General features: G+C 41.2%; 1 protein-coding gene across 1 annotated transcript in view; it reads left to right on the top strand.

Annotated features, from left to right (window-relative positions):
- Positions 1-4747: 4747 nt before the first annotated feature.
- SCGN (secretagogin, EF-hand calcium binding protein) overlaps positions 4748-13734 on the top strand; it is a gene marked incomplete at both ends in the record, with an annotated part of 43316 nt that continues 34329 nt past the window's right edge. Inside the window, 3 exons of the mRNA XM_084227938.1 lie at positions 4748-4829; positions 5744-5814; positions 10293-10385. Of these exons, the coding sequence (XP_084084064.1) occupies positions 4748-4829; positions 5744-5814; positions 10293-10385 (246 nt within the window). The remainder of the gene's footprint in view (positions 4830-5743; positions 5815-10292; positions 10386-13734) is intronic.

Here is a 13734-nt window from a genome sequence, read left to right as displayed (position 1 = left end):
ACTGTTGTGACATTAATGCAAGGTCTACTATATAATCCATAAAGTATATATCATATGTGAATATTCATTGTCATTGGGAGATGATGCCAAAGAAAGTATTGTTTATATTTCCAGTTATAAATATTCTGAGTTGTAAAATGATGTAGCTGTTCTAGCTCAGAATTGAATACATGCATCAGGGTTAATTAGCAATGCTTCAAATTATAAACCACTGATGTTTTTTGTACAACTAACCATCAATTAACTATGCTAATGAGAAAAGCAGGAAATGATTGTGGGAGAAAATTAAATCAGCAGGGATAAAAAAGAAAAACAACTCATTTCATTCCTTAGTTTCAGCCATCAGTTGTCAAAACTTGCTAGAGTGGGTTTATAAGTATAAATTGTAATCTCTTTTTGAAAGAGATGGGATGGGGTATTAATAAAAAATTTATTCTCTAAATTGTCCTTCAGAGAAACAATATTCAAATAACAAAAGGACCAAAATATAAGTAGCCAGAAACTTAGAGACAAAAAGCCAGTCACTGGTTCTAATATTATAATCCTAATGGGAGCTTTTAAAAAAAAAGATCAATGCTGAGTCCTTGCTCCAGACAATTTCAATCAGAATCTCTGCGGAAGGGGCTAAATTAATCCATAAGCTGCATAGTTTATTTCAATTGATTCTCACTGCTTTGTATTTGCATTACTCTGAGTTCTCTGGTTAGACATGGGGTAAGGGTTTCAGGCAAAACATCTCGGGTTCTCTCCCCTATTCCCACCTCTGCACCACCAGGAAGGAAAACCATTCCAGTGAGGCAGTTTTCAAGGTGCCTCCTTCTCATTCATTATCTTCAAATATCTTCCCAGTAATGCTTTTCTCTTTCAAAGGGTAGGATGGTTTTCCCAAAAGGAGATCTTCTGTGAGGGGAATTCAAGGTACCTGTGCACTAGCGACCTAGCATCTGACAGACATCTGGACACAAAGGAACTAGAAACTAGCCACTGAGTGGAAGTTGCAACTCCACATCCAGGCTCCTGGAAATTGTGCTGTGTTCTGTTTGTCCTGTAGCCTCAAGAAAAACAGCAGTTCTTGTAGCTGCACATCTTTTTTTCTTTCCCTGCGCATCTTTCCCTCTTTCCTAAATTGCACTTTTACAATTTAAAAAAAAAAAAAGTTTGCATTATATGCTTACTGTAAAAAGTTTTGAGATGGAAGAATTAAAAATAGCAAAGTTAAAATTACCACAAATTTTCCTTGTGTCCATTCCAGAGATAAACATTTTCATTATTAGTGTATATTTTACATTTTTAAAAATGTGTACAAGCATGTATTTTTGTCTTACAGACTTGGATTATACTACTTGCACACATTTGTAATTTGTTTTTTTTAAAGATTTATTTATACATACAGGAACTGGGGTACAGGCCAGAGGTGGGGGTGGTGGTGAGAGGACTCACCAGAGACAGAGTGGGGAACAGAACAGGCTGACTGAAATACACTGCTGAGGGGAGCAGTGATCCAGTCAGGAGAGGTCTGCTGCACTATGTGGGTAGCTCCCTGGCAGCCTGGGGATAGCTTCATATGTTGTGTCTTAACCCCTTGCACCACCAGGGGGGGGGCCGTAATTTGTTTTCTAATCTTTACCTCCGTTCTGTCACTTTAGTGACATAAAAACCACAATTTTTGTGTATACAGCAAAGTCCATGATAAAAGTTAACTGTCATTTAACCATTTTCCTATCGATTATTACTTCTGATATTTGTCTTGTTTTTCTTTTTTCCACTATTTATCAGAAAATAAGGTCTGTGTTCAACCTGGTGAGCTCATACAAATCACTCTTCTTGATAGATTTTGAAACTGTATTAAATAATATGCCAGCTTTGGACACATTTTTCTTCTCCTCCTGCTGTGTTCACCAACATTTGTACCCAATACTTTCCCCAGAAGTAATGCTACTGCTTTTCCTCTGTTAACTCAAGCCACACCCCTAAAAAATTCTGGAGTTTATTTCACCATAGACAAAATGTGCAAATGGAAAAATCATTTTAGTAGCTAACCTTCATTGTTTACTGTGTGTAGTATGCTGAGATTTTTTTTTTCATTTAACCTTTAGGACAATAATACAGAGCAATGCTACTATTACCCCACATACAAGCAAAGAAAATTAGGCTTCTTTGCAGTAACTTGTCCAATATCACATCTAGTAAGACTTTGCAAAGCTGAGTCCTACCTAAACTAATTTTTTTCATAATTATTTACAAAATTCACTGGATTTAGTCAACTTTTCTAAGCTTTTGCCTAATGTACTTTTTCTGTTCCTGGATCCTAACAAGTTTAGGTTTAATTTTCATGTTTCTTTGATTCCTCTTGGGTGTGGCCATTTCTGGGGCCTTCCTTATTTTCTTTAAATATTTTTTTTCTTTTCTTTTCTTTTTTAGATTTATTTATTTATTTATACAAGCGCTGGGTACAGTCAGAAGCATGGGAGGGTGAGAGAATTCACCAGAGCCAGAGTGGGGAACAGAACAGGCAGACTGATGAAATACACTGCTGAGGGAAGCAGCGGGTGGCAGAAGAGGTCTGCGCGCCATGTGGGACCCTCGCTGGTGGCCGGGGATCAAACTGGTGCTGCAGAGACTGCGGGCAGCTTTGCAGCCCAGCGCTCAACCGCTGTGCCACCAGGGGAGGCCCATTTTTTTCTTTTTTCTGAAAAACACTGTTACCTCTGATCCTCTGTAACACCATACATCCTCTAATTTGCTAACTACTGTGCTGAGTGGTTCAGATCTTTGCAGCAACCCCTCAAAATAGGTGTTATAATCCTCATTTTTAGATGCATAAACAAGATGCAGAAAGAAGAAACTAATGGCCTAGGTTTCAAACCCCAGATGGGGCTGAGATCCTAGGCCAGGAGTGTCTGAATGTGATGGGGCATATTCTTTTTATAACTCTAGTTTGGATGGTTTAAGTATATGCACTTTAAAAAAATAAATGTGGACCTCCCCGGTGGTGCAGTGGTTGAGTGCTGGGCTGTGAAGCTGCCCGCAGCCTCTGCAGTGCTGGTTCGAACCCCAGCTGCCGCGAGGGTCCCACATGGTGCGCAGACCTCTCCTGCTGTGCCTGCTGCTCCCCTCAGCAGTGTACTTCATCAGTCTGCCTGTTCTGTTCCCTGCTCTGACTCTGGTGAATTCTCTCACCCTCCCGCACTTCTGACTATATCCAGTGCTTGCATAAATAAATCTTTAAAAAAACATAAATGTGACTTCTATAATTAGAGTCCACATGCCATAAAGAAGCTGTAGAGCTGATCTAACTCTCCTAATAGCCAAGTTTCCTCCAGAAAATGTTCCAAGCACATGGTCAGAAGGCTTCAGTGCCCGTCACTTCACTATTTCACAAAGCAGCCAGTTAAGTGTTGAACAGTTCTGATCTGTTGGGACAGACCCCACGCAGTGAGCAGAAGGGCCTTGACTTGAGTCCCTAAGGCATGTGAAACACATGCGTCTCAGAGGAAAACCTCTAGAGGCAGGACCTGGTGTTAAGTGCCCGGAAAGTGACCTGCATGGAGTCAGGCCTCTACATCTCCACAGTCTTAGAATAACAAAAATAATGAGCGAACTTCCCAAGCTCTAGCTAGGGTGCAATAAGATTATATGCGTGAGAACTAATCACCTGGTACCCTACTGTCTGAAGTAAATAGATAATAGTAAGAAAGTAGACTAATCATTCATACGTGTTATCATTACATGGTATGCTTTGATGTTACACCTGCTGCAATTAAAATAGTATATAATGAGCACTAAGACAATAAAGATTTACTGCATGCTGGACATGACAGTCTCCCATGTCTGATTTCCCTCACCACCACGTCCCAGGTCCAGGACACACTAGAAGTCCACATGATCATTAGAAAGAGCTCTGCGGCCCTCCAAATGAATTGTTTTTTGGTATTAGGGCAGCTCTGGGGAACAAAACGCAATCATCTAACCCTTCTACGTGGGATGCGGCAGCTGGTCATCAAGTCTCCCCTTATCTCTCTTTTCCTGGCAGAGCATGGCATAGTTTGAACTGCTTTAAACCTCATTCCTTTCAGAGTCTCTAGTTACAAGTCCTTGGAGCATGCATGACTGCACAACAGAGTTCGGTGATTGCTGTTAATGTCTGCTTGCTTGCTGATAATTTCTTACTACTGTCACAGTCATTGCTCTTAACCTCACAGCCACCCTCCCCCCACAATACATTTCTAAATCAAGCCCAAAGTGTCCTGACACTGGCACCTCTTCCCACCTTTTAAATGGAGGTGGGGGTAGAACACGCTTTAGAAAATCCCTTGAGACTCATTTTGGAAGGTTAAGGTAGATATTTATTCTGAGTTTAACAAATTAAAGGACAATGGCCGTGTACCACAGACACCCTAGATAGTGTCTTTCTCTCTGAATCCCCCACGGGGCTGAGGCAGACAATAGCTCTCCTGTGGATCAGCGAGAACAGAGTGCTGGGCGGGCCGGGGATCTGCGCACTAGGAGGGGGCGGGCTCCAAGCAGCTGATGTGGCTCAGAGCCCGGTCCAGGCTTGGGGACTGCTTGGCGACACCAAGGCGCCACCAGCAGCCTCGCCAGCCGGCCTCACCCCCACCCCGTAGACAGGTGCTCAGAAAATCATAAAACTGGGCGAAGGAGTGTCAGAAACCTTCGCAAAGCAGTTGTTGCTAAAGTTCTCTAAGAGTTCCTTGCGGGCCGGGGCCTGAGCTTTGTGGTCAACACCATGGACAGCGCTCGCGAACCGACTCCGGAGCGCTTGGACGCCGCGGGCTTCTGGCAGGTCTGGCAGCGCTTTGATGCAGATGGTGAGTTGAACGAGCCACCTGCACATTCAGGTGTAGATGCGGCTCTGCTCCTGGTTCTGCAGAAAGGAGCCACAGTTTCTCCTTCCTGTGAGTTTTTCCCTACTGGGAAATTTGTCTTCAGCCTTGTTAATGCAACATGCTTAATAGGCATTGGGTATATCAGATACAGTTGGAGGTCTTGTGAAAGTTCAGAGTGGAAACAGGAATGTCCCATCTTCCCAATCTCTGTGTGCATGTGGGGTGTGTGTGTGTGTGTGTGTGTGTGTGTGTGTGTGTAGTGTCTATATTATGACCAATATAATTTTATGTATCTGAGGCTTGTGGGCTGATGCTCAGCTATCTGAAGTAATGAGTCAGCTCATTTTTACTCTGATTTTGTTGAATAACCCACATATTCTCAAAGGGAGAGGCAGGATGAATTTCATCAACTTTCAAAAACAACACTACCCCCCAAAAAAATCTACTTGAAAGGAAAATGAACTACTTGACATTGGCATTGACTTAATTTATAATTAAGCAAACCTGAAGAAAATACTTAAAAAACATGTGTTTTAACTCTGCAAACTAATGTTCAACATCTATATTGGTTAAAATAGTCCAATCTTGGGTTTCTTTGGGGTTGGATTTTTTCTAAAAGTCATGTTTAATTGTGGAATAAAATTCTTGTATATTTCATGGCTGGCTTTTCCCAAATTTTCCTGTGGTCCCAGCACAAAGGATTTAATCTTGAAGATGTGTTTACTATTCAAATCCATGTCTTCTAAGGGTAGATGCTGGCACTTAGTTATTGTAATAGCAAGTAATAGTATCCATGGGGACTTTATAAATGATAATACTGAAAGTAAATTTTGATAAATGCTAAATGTCATTCTGTACAAAATTACTATAATTGATGCAAGTCTTGTTGCCTTCAGAAAAAGGTTACATAGAAGAGACGGAGCTTGATGCTTTCTTGCACCACTTGTTGACAAAATCGAATACTGATGTAAGTAGCTGTGTTCTTAAGCATTAATTTATGTGTCTCTTAGTGAATGACAAGGATTCTCCAAGGCTTAGGTTGATTTGTACCTATTAATCCCACCTGACCTCTTTTTTTCATTGCATGCATTTAATTGTTCTTGCTTTCCTAGCAACAGGAGAGATTTAGGTGTAAGTTTTATAAAAGGTTCAGTGGTCTCATTAAACATGCTGGTCACTGACTTGCAATGGAACATCTGTCAGCCACTCAGAGAGCCTAAGTGTAGACCCAAACAACTCTGTTTTGAAGGTCTTCTTGGTTATGTCTCTGCTAATGGGTTTAAGCCTGGAGATAAGGTAGCCCGCTTTACTCAGTCAAATGGAAAAGATGTTAAGAGCTTTAGGGTTCTGTGTGTTTAGTGCATTTGACTCACCATTGATAGCAAAGGACAAACTAATCATTTAAAATCATTTACCCCATGATTCACTTTTATTAGAAAATTTTACAGATTTCTTAGGGGATGACAAGACAGAAAATAACCAACATACTCAGAGCTCAGGTAAGGCAAGCTAGTGTCCATGTCCCTGTAGCAAAGCAGGGAAAAATCTCACAGAAATATACCAGCTGGGCTTGGAAAAACCTGGTGAAGACTCCATCAGGGAATGCATGGTAGGGGGAGTAGGTCTGGATACATTAGCATTTACAATGAATTATGGGGATCACTTATCCTTAGATATAATAGCTTACATGGAAGAATATTGAAGTGCATCACACTTTTATGTAGGAGCCTGAAGAGGGGAAAAAGGAATTCTGTACCACCAAGGAGAACTTGGGAATGGTGGGGCAGACAGCACAGAGAAAGAGGTTGCCATCTGCCTGCAACAGTCATGTGGATCTTTTGGTATCTCTTTACCTGCTGCATCTCATATTCTGTTTTTTTTTTTTTTTTTTTTTTTCATTTTCTGACCATTTCTGTTTCTCATCCCCATGTTTCAAGCTATCCTCTCCCAATATCTTTTGACCTCTTTGGGTTTCATCTCTCTTAGCTCTCTGATTTCTGTCCATTTCTTATCTGTCACTTTACTACCCCCCAACTCCTGTGTTGTTGCTTCTCTTTCTTCTAATCTCTGGTCAATCTGTCCCTCCTTTCCCTGTCTTTTATTTCTTTTCCAGTCTCTCTGTCTCATCTCTCTTTGGCCTTCATTTCTTTCCTTTGACCAGTTTTCCCACCTCTCTTCTCCTCTTTGCATCTGTTCTCTTCCCTTCTTTTATCTTCCTTTACCTTCCTCCACTGACTGCTGTTAATGTGAAGGTACATGGCATTATGGAACCCATGAGTCAAATACCATTTTGTCAAATATGTCAGGAGTATTTGAGAAAAACAGAAATATAAAGATAAAACTAAAATCTTGACATAAACTGGATGATCAAAAAAAAAAAATCTAAATTCCCAGAATCTGGTACTTCATATTTTTTCAGAAGTCTCCTGGGTATTGTGACTTACGGGGAAAGAGGATAACATTGGCAGCCAGTGTTGAAACTGGATGTGTCTCATTTTCAGTCATGGAGTAAGGAACGGAATCACCCAAACATGAGGGTCTGCTCTAAACTGAGGACACTGTGAGCTATCTTCCAGGACTTTGGCTAACCTTAGAGAGCATGAGAGAGAGAGAGAGAGAGAGAGAGAGAGAGAGAGAGAGAGAAGAGTGATGCCATTTCTTGTACTGGCTGTTATCATTTCCTGCCCCCTTGGGTTTAGCACATGAACTCACCCTTTCACACAAGGGCAGGCACAGTACTTGTAAGAAAGGGGACAGAAAATGACTCACCAGTGTCCTGTGCATCTGTGTTCAGTGCAGGTGGTCCTGAGACTGTAAGCAAAGAGTTTGGAAGGTTGCGGAGTATTTTGGTCAGGGGTAACTAATTTTTGGTAGACTTAAGAATTTTCTGTATCTGCTAAAATGTACCCACTGGATCTAAGTAGCTCATCCCCATTGGGCCTGCCTAGGATCTTGCATCCTAAGTCAGTTTGCATTTCCTTCCACCACTGTCCCTCCAGAAACATTGTCTGATTTTGGGAGAGAGGGTTCGCATATAATCAAGTTTGTCCCACTGAGGTCTGGCAGCACCCCCCAAGCACTCACTGCTCCTTAGCTCCTGACTCAGAAGACTTGTGCAGTCAGTTCACCAGTCATATTATAGTGCCAGCAATCAGGTGCAGAGTAGGCAAGGGAGCCGGGTGGCCAGGAGCCTGGCAGGCCTCTCAGCCCCCACCTAACCTGTGGGCTTTTCTCTTTGGGCTCTCTGGCATCATCTTGTGGCCCTGCCTCTCTGTAGCCATTCATCCTCTCATAGACAATCTACCCCAGCCATTTTTTGTGTGATACCACCCTTATAGCCTCATCCACCAGGCTCAGGTGTGCACACGCATGCATGCCCACACCATACTCTAGGTGTCCACACTCCCAAACGCCTTCTGCAAAGAAGGTTGCAGGTGATAGCCAGAGGCCAGTGGTGCAAAAGTCTGACCTATACATATAAACTGCTAACTGGATAAGTCATCAACTGCCCTTGTTACTATTCTAAATACTGAGGCATTACCCTGGGGAATTTTGCAGGGCACCCTATTCTACCTGCAGGTGTGTTTAAGGGAACTAGTCCTCATCTGGCTTTTTCCTGGCTGAGAAATGAGTAGACCCTACGTATGTAGGACTTCAAAAGTGAAAGACACTTCAGAGTAGAGACTGTCCCTATTTGTGACACTTATTTTTAATCAGTGGTGTCCTGTGAATACAGATTCAGCTATAGGGAAGCCTCTGTGAACAGAAGCCGCTCCCTTTGGTGTGCAGGAGTGGCAAGTAGATCTTGGAGGCCTGAACAGCTCTAATTTCCTCTCCTGATTAGCGGGTCCCTGAAAACTAGGAAGAAGGAATTTTGAGGTTTCTACAGCTAGCTGCCTGTTGTCAGTGAGGAGAGCAACCAGCTCCTTGTAATTACCTGTACCTCCCAGACTCTGAGGGGATTAACTTAATGGAACCATAAGCTGTTCCTTCTGCTGTTGTTATTCACCTCCTCCCCCTTCCGTTCCTAGCCTTTTTCTTTTCAAATGCTAATCTGGCTTCTGGACCAGATCTGGATCTGGCTAGTCTGTGGAAGATAGTACTTCTGTTTCTGTGCCTGTCTACAAGCCCTTTGTGTGCAGATCACAGCTCATCCTGGGCCTGTTCCAGAGATGATAAGTCCCCTGCTTTGGCCTCAGATAAAGTGGTCAGGGTTGATACTCATGGACAATTATGAGAACCCTAAGCTCTTTTTCTTTAGGTCCAGGCATTAATCACAGACTTTAATGTCATAAGTCAAGCTTCTGTGTCTTCAAACTAAAGGTGGCATGTAGACTCCATCTAGAGCTTCTTTGACTGCATCTTTTTATTACTTTGAAATCTAATTTTCCACCGTCATGGTCTATGTTAGTTAACTTTGTTAGTTAACTTTGTATGCCCAGTCCACCATAAAGAATCATTTATTCATTCCACAGATAATGTATTAGAGACACAGAAATAACTAACTGCTCTCCTGGGGGAACTCTTAATCGAGAAGTCCAACTTGTTGAGTGATTTCTATCATTCTTTTTCTGTGCGGTGCTCATACCACCCACACATGTGATCACAAATATACACAATCTTTGGTACCAAGACTAGAAAAGTCTAATCTCTATATTTAGTGGGTGTTTACATGAGGGAATCCAATTGGCTGACTAGCCTGATGGTATCAGGGAGAATGAACATGGCTGGTCAAGTCTGGAGGCTCAGAATCTGACACTGCATATCTATGTCAGAATTCTGACATAGTGCTGCATCAGAATTCATTCTCCATTGCTGATTGAAAGTGTCATCTTTCTTTGAAATGACCCTGCAGTTCACACATGAAAAACAGTGAAATATGTGGAAGAGATTGCACATGAAAGGAGATGTGAGATCTTTGGCATATTCAACAATTGCTTTATTACTTTGGTTTCGCCTTAACTATTTTCCCCTTCTAGTTATTTTTTCCTCTAAGAATCCAAGGAGAATAAGAGAATGAGTTATGGAAAAGTTGGAGACCTAGAAGAGCTGTACTCTGCACTTAAAAGTAGAAGCAAACCTCTGAGTTTTTGGGGGGAAAGTCTGTATATTCATTATAACATAGTCCTTTGTCCCAGAAAAATGTATAAGATGTTTAAATTGATTCTCTCAACACTCTAGTCTCTAAGTGTGTCGTCATTCATATTTTAGGAGCTCACTAGTTATAAGTTTTACCTAGTCAGCATTCTGATTAGTAGTTTTTTGCTAAGAAATCCCCAATCTGTTTTCCCTTCTACAACATGACAGAATTGCTTTAAATGGCTATGTAATATGCTTTCCAGGTTAGACTAACAATCATCAGTCTATATACTCTGAATATTTGATATCCTAACTTCATGATGGAATCCCAGCAGCTTTCAGGTGACTCTTTCTGACCCACTGTAGGAAGCAGTCATGGAAGAAAATGCACAGAAGGTGAAACAGCAGTTTATGGCTACCCACTGTGTCGCTAAAGATGGCCGCATACAGATGCAAGAGGTACCTTTCACAACCATACCTTTCTTTACTATTCTCTTGGGTTAAAATTTCCTCTGAAAGATATGAAAATTTTAAATTTGACCACAAGTTGACCCAGAAAATGTTTTTTAAAGTAATCAGCTCTCCTTTATTATCTGCTTAATAACAAAGAACATATGGTTCTTCCATCATTTTATTCATCAATAAATATTTATTTTATAGAGAACTGACATGCAGGAGGCCTTTCAGTTACTTGATCCAACATTTATCTCTGCACAGCGTCCTGTTCAAATTGAACCTTAATATAAGGAAAGACTTACTGACAGTAAATGAATTCAAACTTCAGCATCAGCTCCCAGTGGAGGTTGCAAAGATCATGAAAAACAAAGCATTCTGCAGCTGTCTTTACTTACAATGAACTCCTTTGATTGATATCTACACAAATGGAAGGAACCTATGAAGCATGCAATACCTTGTGTGGTTTATCTTTAACCTGAACATTTTTTTTCTTCTAGATACAAAAAAGTATAGAGTATAGAAAGGATTTCTATCCTCACAGTAATTATAGAAGATAGGCATGGGATATTATCCCTGTTTTACAGACAAGGAAACTCAGTTACTTTCCAAACACCATATGGCCAATATGTGGTGATGGTGTAATTGTAACTCTACCTATTGGTATGAACCTGTCTAGCCTCATACTATACAGTTAGGTATCTACACAGAAACTAAGGTAATCTAAAACCAAGATGTTTACTCCATAGTCAAAACTGCCTGCTAGACAGATTACCTGAAATTTGGAGAGCTAGTGGTCTTGATGACTTCATACTTGGACAGCAAATATTGATAAAAGCATTTTTTCTTCAGTTATGAAAGATAATGTCTCCTTATAAAAACTGTCACCAAGAGCCTGCTTTTTTAGCAAACCAATAAACTAAGCACTTATTTTTAAATGTAGTTGTTGACAAATTTTTACTCAAAGGCAAAAATTATATCTGTAACCAATAATTATAACTGAAAATTTGCACACATTATAATTCATGTAAAAATGTGTCAGGGTATTCATTAATGGAAAAGTAAGCAGTAGCATCAAGTTAGAAATTCCACAGTATTCAAGACTACATGTTCATTGTTCAGTGTTATATTCTCCAGCCCCCAGATCCTGACAGGGTATTTAGCAAATATTATTGAGTTAGCAAATAAATGTTTATTTGCTAAATTAATAATGGAATGAATGACAGACACAGGGTGAATAACTGAAAACTATATCATTATCTTACTAATAACAGGTAGACCTTCCTGAAGCCATTGAGACCTTGGCAATAGCTCTGATATCTAGCCAACCATTTTGTCACGGACTCTTGCAAATAAACATATTCATGTTGTTTGTAGGGAAGCTGGTAGGACAGGAATGCATCATTCCAAGGCCCCTTGCAGCCACCTGAGCCTATGAGTTGAAGGAGTAGCCAAATCCTGACTACCATTAACTATTTCACGTACTCCATTTATAGGTAGTAACATAAAACTCAGTCCACCTTAACCCATTTTAGATATTTTCACAAAAGATGGGGAAGAAGTCACAATTGAGAACCAAACTGAGTTTTTGGGATGGTCTGTATATTTGATTTGCTTGTATCTTTCCAATCAAAACTGCTTTATAATTTGATTACTTAACTTGTGTCACTCCATATGAGAAAATACTTAATCCTGGAGAGCAGTTTACATTTCCAGCATGGGTGGAAAACACCAAGTCCCCTGGTGTGATATAAAACCCTGGCCAACTTGTATAATCTCCCTGAGCTCCATTTTTGTCATCTTCATTCAGTTATCACTTACTGAATGCTTAATGTACTAGTGTTGTAGAAATTCTGGCCTTTTACCCAGCAGAGGAAGAACAAGTGGTACTTCAGGAATGGTGAGGTCAGTAGAAGCTTTGTTACTCATGCTTGAGGTCCCAGACCTGGGAAGCCCCGTAAGATCTGAGCACCAGTTTAAAGACAAAGCTTCCTTTTATTGATAGCATCGCTTTTCAGCAGGCACAACCATTTGTAGCAAAGTCCCCAGACAAGGGGGGCGGGGGGCGAGGAAAGGGGAAAAGCTGCAGGCATTCGGGGATGGCCTTGGAGAGATAGACCAGCTTGGCCGGCTGCCTGACCCTGTAGATAAGAGTGCTGAGGCCCTGGCCATGAATCTTGAAAGGGAAGGAGCTATAAGTAAGCAAACTTGTTAATTATGCCTGCATTGGAATGTTCATTGCACTTGGGCTGGAAATTCTGCTGGAATTTTTATTATATTCATTTGTTCAATAATATATTTTCTCATCACTAGAAACTTTGCTAAAGAGTGAACAAGTAGTGCCTCGTTTTACTTCTAGTGTTCACGTAAGCACCAGAATATAAATATTATCATCTGCATGTTGCAAATGCGGAATTGAAGCACATGATCAAATAATAGGCGAGTATTAGAGAAGGATTTAGATCTATTATAGGGCTGAAGGAGAGGCCCCTTGGGCCCTCCAAACCTTTCTGCTCTAAATAGGCTCTCCCATCTGCCACACATAGACATACTCTTAGTATGTAAGACCTTCAATAAAAAAGAACTTTACTATAATTAGTGCACGATAGAGAGAAGAGAAAGAGTATAGTTAAATTAGTTTTCCTATAAAGCACCCAAAGTTATCCATCCCCTTGTGGGTAAACGCCCAGCCAAACAGGGTTGGCCCAAAGCAGGACTGCGACATTTTTGCTATCTACAAATCACAGCAGAGCATTTCTTGACTACCTACAGAGTATACAGCTCATATCACGAGGCAGGCCCGGGGACGCCTAGGCCTCCTCATGACTTATGTGACTCGTGCTTATGTGACTAACTCCATGGTGGTCTCAGGATACCTCTGCCCCTGATAACATCAAATACTTTGCTGACACAAATGGCTCTTGATGTATGGTCACACTGTCCCCTTCCCTGTCCCTCATAAAACTTTGTCCCCCATTCCTATCCCACCCTCTGGACTTTATTCTTCACACCATTGTTGCATGATCAGCTTTTACTACCCTGTGTGCTTTCAACAAATGGCACAAGTACTTCTGCTCAAGTAGCAGAGTCTCCCTTGCAAACCTGCTCCACCACTGTGTTCCTGGGGCATTCCTGCTGCAAAGTGGCAACAAAGTTTCTGCTCAACATAGGACCCCAGAGGCCCGAAACCTTGCCATGAATCTAAGGCACCTTCTAGTGGGGACCCACAGGAAAGGGGCAGAATGGACCAGGCAAGTCTGAGACGAAAGGAGAAAAATCAAAACACAAATAAAGGTCAAGGCAGCCATTGTCAGTCTCCCCAAGAGTCTCTCACCCACATCTCTGTCTCTTTCAA

Source organism: Talpa europaea (assembly GCF_964194135.1).
Source record: "Talpa europaea genome assembly, chromosome: 2".
In the NCBI taxonomy this organism is placed as follows: Eukaryota; Metazoa; Chordata; class Mammalia; order Eulipotyphla; family Talpidae; genus Talpa; species Talpa europaea.
The sequence above is the reverse complement of the archived record's forward strand: the minus strand, read 5'-3'. Positions and strand labels throughout refer to the sequence as shown.